Source organism: Oryzias melastigma, linkage group LG23 (assembly GCF_002922805.2).
Source record: "Oryzias melastigma strain HK-1 linkage group LG23, ASM292280v2, whole genome shotgun sequence".
NCBI lineage: Eukaryota > Metazoa > Chordata > Actinopteri > Beloniformes > Adrianichthyidae > Oryzias > Oryzias melastigma.
This window is the reverse complement of record NC_050534.1, coordinates 22,794,792-22,797,763: the sequence shown is the minus strand read 5'-3', so window position 1 is coordinate 22,797,763 and position 2,972 is coordinate 22,794,792. Positions and strand designations below refer to the sequence as shown.

Below are 2,972 nucleotides of genomic sequence, written 5' to 3'. Positions count from 1 at the left end.
TGTTTTGAGGGAAGGTCATTTTCACCTCTTCTCGTGGTTCACTGCAGCCAAGACCACGTTCACCCAGAGCGAGTTCTTAGATCAATGCAACACCAGGCAGAGACATTCAATCATTTATTTGACATCACTGAAGATTCACACAGATGCACAGAGACAATATAGCAGGGATCTAAAAATGGCGGCTAGTGGGTCATTTGAGGCCCCCAAGTCGATGTTTTGCGACCCCCACCTAAGTATGAAAGTTCAGTGTCTACTAAGTAATATCTTCTGCATGTACACGCTTCATTTTTCAGCTTGCTTAATGCTTAAAACGATGCATTTGCTGTTAACGTTGGATCGAGTCATCAGACAAGTCCTTGGCGACACTTGCTAGCGTCGTTAGCTCCTGTCGTTTCACAGGACACGCAGAAGATATTGTTTAGTAGTACGTGGAGATGAGCAAATGTTCATTAAACTTGTTCAGTAGACATAAACAGTGGACAAAAACCATATTTTTGGCACAAATAGAACCCCATATGGCCCAGCCTCAGCCAGACTCTGACTTCAGTGGCTCCAAAGTAAAGTGAGTTTGAGAATACTGATATAATCCCGCTATATAGTACTTTTCTGTTGACGCAGTAAAACACTGTCCAGTTCACAGAAATCCGATCTAGTGTGAGTTTGTCTGGCGGTGAGGGTCAACCTGGACCTGCATGGGACAAAAGCAGACCACAACCAGAAGTTTGGACACTAAGCTGCTGGCCGTCATGGACCAGAACTTCAAAGTTATGAGAAGGTCCTCCTTCACTCCGTAAGAGGATTAAAGTGTCAGGAGGTAAATGTTCTTAATCTGTGAAGTTTAGACAAAGCCATAAGCTTCTCCGTAAGTGGTTTATCAGCGTATATAAAGAGGCCGGACGCTTTCGCTGCGGTTCAGAGCTTCTCATCACAATGGGAAAATACTTCTACCTGTATGAGAACATCTCCAAAGTGGGCCCCTACGATGGGCCCCAGTACTACCTGGCCCCGACGTGGGCCTTCTACCTGCAGGCTGCCTTCATGGGCTTCGTCTTTTTTGTGGGGACGCCTCTGAACTTTGTCGTTCTTCTGGCTACGGCCAAATACAAGAAGCTTCGAGTCCCGCTCAACTACATCCTGGTCAACATCACCTTCGCCGGCTTCATCTTCGTCACCTTCTCAGTCAGCCAGGTGTTCCTGGCCAGCATGAGGGGCTACTACTTCTTTGGTCAGACCTTGTGTGCCCTGGAAGCAGCAGTGGGTGCTGCAGCAGGTAACCCCGCTTAACAGGAAGTCCTCAGGTGAACTCGGAGGCAGCAGGTAACCTCCGCTGTGCTTTCTCTGCAGGTCTTGTCACGTCCTGGTCTCTGGCTGTCCTCTCCTTTGAGAGGTACCTGGTTATCTGTAAACCGTTCGGAGCCTTCAAGTTCGGCAGTAACCACGCTCTGGCGGCTGTGATCTTCACCTGGTTCATGGGGATTGGCTGTGCCTCCCCACCTTTCTTTGGCTGGAGCAGGTAAGTCAAACACCTGAGTTGGGAAGCTGTGGAGTTCCCAGACTGGTGACTCGATGTGCCGATGGTTTCAGGTACATCCCTGAAGGTCTGGGCTGCTCCTGTGGACCGGACTGGTACACAAACTGTGTGGAGTTCAACTGCGCCAGCTATTCCAACTTCCTGTTGGTGACCTGCTTCTTCTGCCCCATCACCATCATCGTCTTCTCCTACTCCCAGCTGCTGGGCGCGCTCAGAGCGGTGAGTAGTTCCTGCCTTTCCCTGGAGGCTGACGAGGTGTACCGTGGGGTTGGGAGGACTGCTGGTGCCGGTGAGAGTCTAACCCTCCAGGTCTCTCCTGCAGGTCGCAGCACAGCAGGCCGAGTCAGCATCCACACAGAAGGCTGAGAAGGAAGTGTCCAGGATGATCATCGTCATGGTGGCGTCCTTCGTTACCTGCTACGGCCCGTACGCTCTGACTGCCCAGTACTACGCCTATTCCCAGGATGAGAACAAGGACTACCGCCTGGTCACCATCCCGGCTTTCTTCTCCAAGAGCTCCTGCGTGTACAACCCGCTCATCTACGCCTTCATGAACAAACAGGTAAGAACCGAACCCTCAGCTCCACCTGAACAGAAACCCCACTCGCGAACGCTCTCGGACACGAGCTTCAACCGCCTCTGCTTCTGTCCACAGTTCAACGCCTGCATCATGGAGATGGTTTTCGGAAAGAAGATGGAGGAAGCCTCTGAAGTGTCCTCAAAGACTGAGGTGTCCACGGCCTCTTAAGGTTTGGGACAAAGAGCAATAAACCTGTGATGGACATGTGACTTCCCATAAGAACTCTCAAAGGTCTAAGACCCGAAGATTCGCTGTAAACTGGCAAAAAGACGTCCGACCTCCATGTAAATACGGTTTCTACCAGACCCCACTCTCCTCTCTTTTGTTTTCTGTAGGGTTTGTTTAGATAATGCAGCAAAAAGCAAATAAAAAATGGACTCTTGCTTGTCTCTCACCCTTTTTTACTGGAGAACCAACGCTTTGGACCATCGTCAGAACCCACCGGGCCCTGAGTCGGGTCGGAGGTTCTTGAGAACATTTCAGGTGGAAGAAAAACTTGAAAGCATGAACCCGTCAGACCCACAGTCCTGATGATCATAGAAGAAGCATCCATGACCCCGCGGAGGGGCGGGGCCAAGTCGGAGGCCGGCTCCATCCGGTGGTAGATGAGGGCAACTGCAACTACATCCACATCACCTGGCTTTCCTTTGAGTGACAGCACAGCGCCTCCTTGTGGCGTTACGGTACATTCAAGTACAGATCAGACGACCTCTGAAAGTAAAGGTCACAGAGACATGGGGGAGGGGGGTGTCACTACAGAGTTAAAGAGCAGCCAGTTAGATCCAGCGTCCGTGACCTTTGGTGGTAAGACATCAGGGGTTAGAGGTCACATAAAAAGCATAGGAACACGGAGAGTTTGAA

General features: G+C 50.7%; 1 protein-coding gene across 1 annotated transcript; it reads left to right on the top strand.

The window, feature by feature from the left end:
• The first annotated feature begins 915 nt into the window (after nucleotides 1-915).
• Nucleotides 916-2,493, top strand: opn1sw1 (opsin 1 (cone pigments), short-wave-sensitive 1). The gene is made up of 5 exons (XM_024289989.1): nucleotides 916-1,270; nucleotides 1,345-1,513; nucleotides 1,585-1,750; nucleotides 1,854-2,093; nucleotides 2,187-2,493. Exons 1-5 carry the CDS (start codon nucleotides 931-933, stop codon nucleotides 2,277-2,279), a joined length of 1,008 nt encoding a protein of 335 aa, XP_024145757.1. The 5' UTR covers nucleotides 916-930; the 3' UTR covers nucleotides 2,280-2,493.
• The last annotated feature ends 479 nt before the right edge of the window (nucleotides 2,494-2,972 follow it).

Excerpts from the sequence above, each read along its gene's own strand:
- opn1sw1 (XM_024289989.1), top strand. The coding sequence starts at position 931 with ATGGGAAAATACTTCTACCTGTATGAGAACATCTCCAAAGTGGGCCCC. Across the intron at positions 1,271-1,344 it reads AGCAGTGGGTGCTGCAGCAG|GTCTTGTCACGTCCTGGTCT; the intron begins GTAACCCCGCTT and ends CTTTCTCTGCAG. Across the intron at positions 1,514-1,584 it reads CCTTTCTTTGGCTGGAGCAG|GTACATCCCTGAAGGTCTGG; the intron begins GTAAGTCAAACA and ends CGATGGTTTCAG.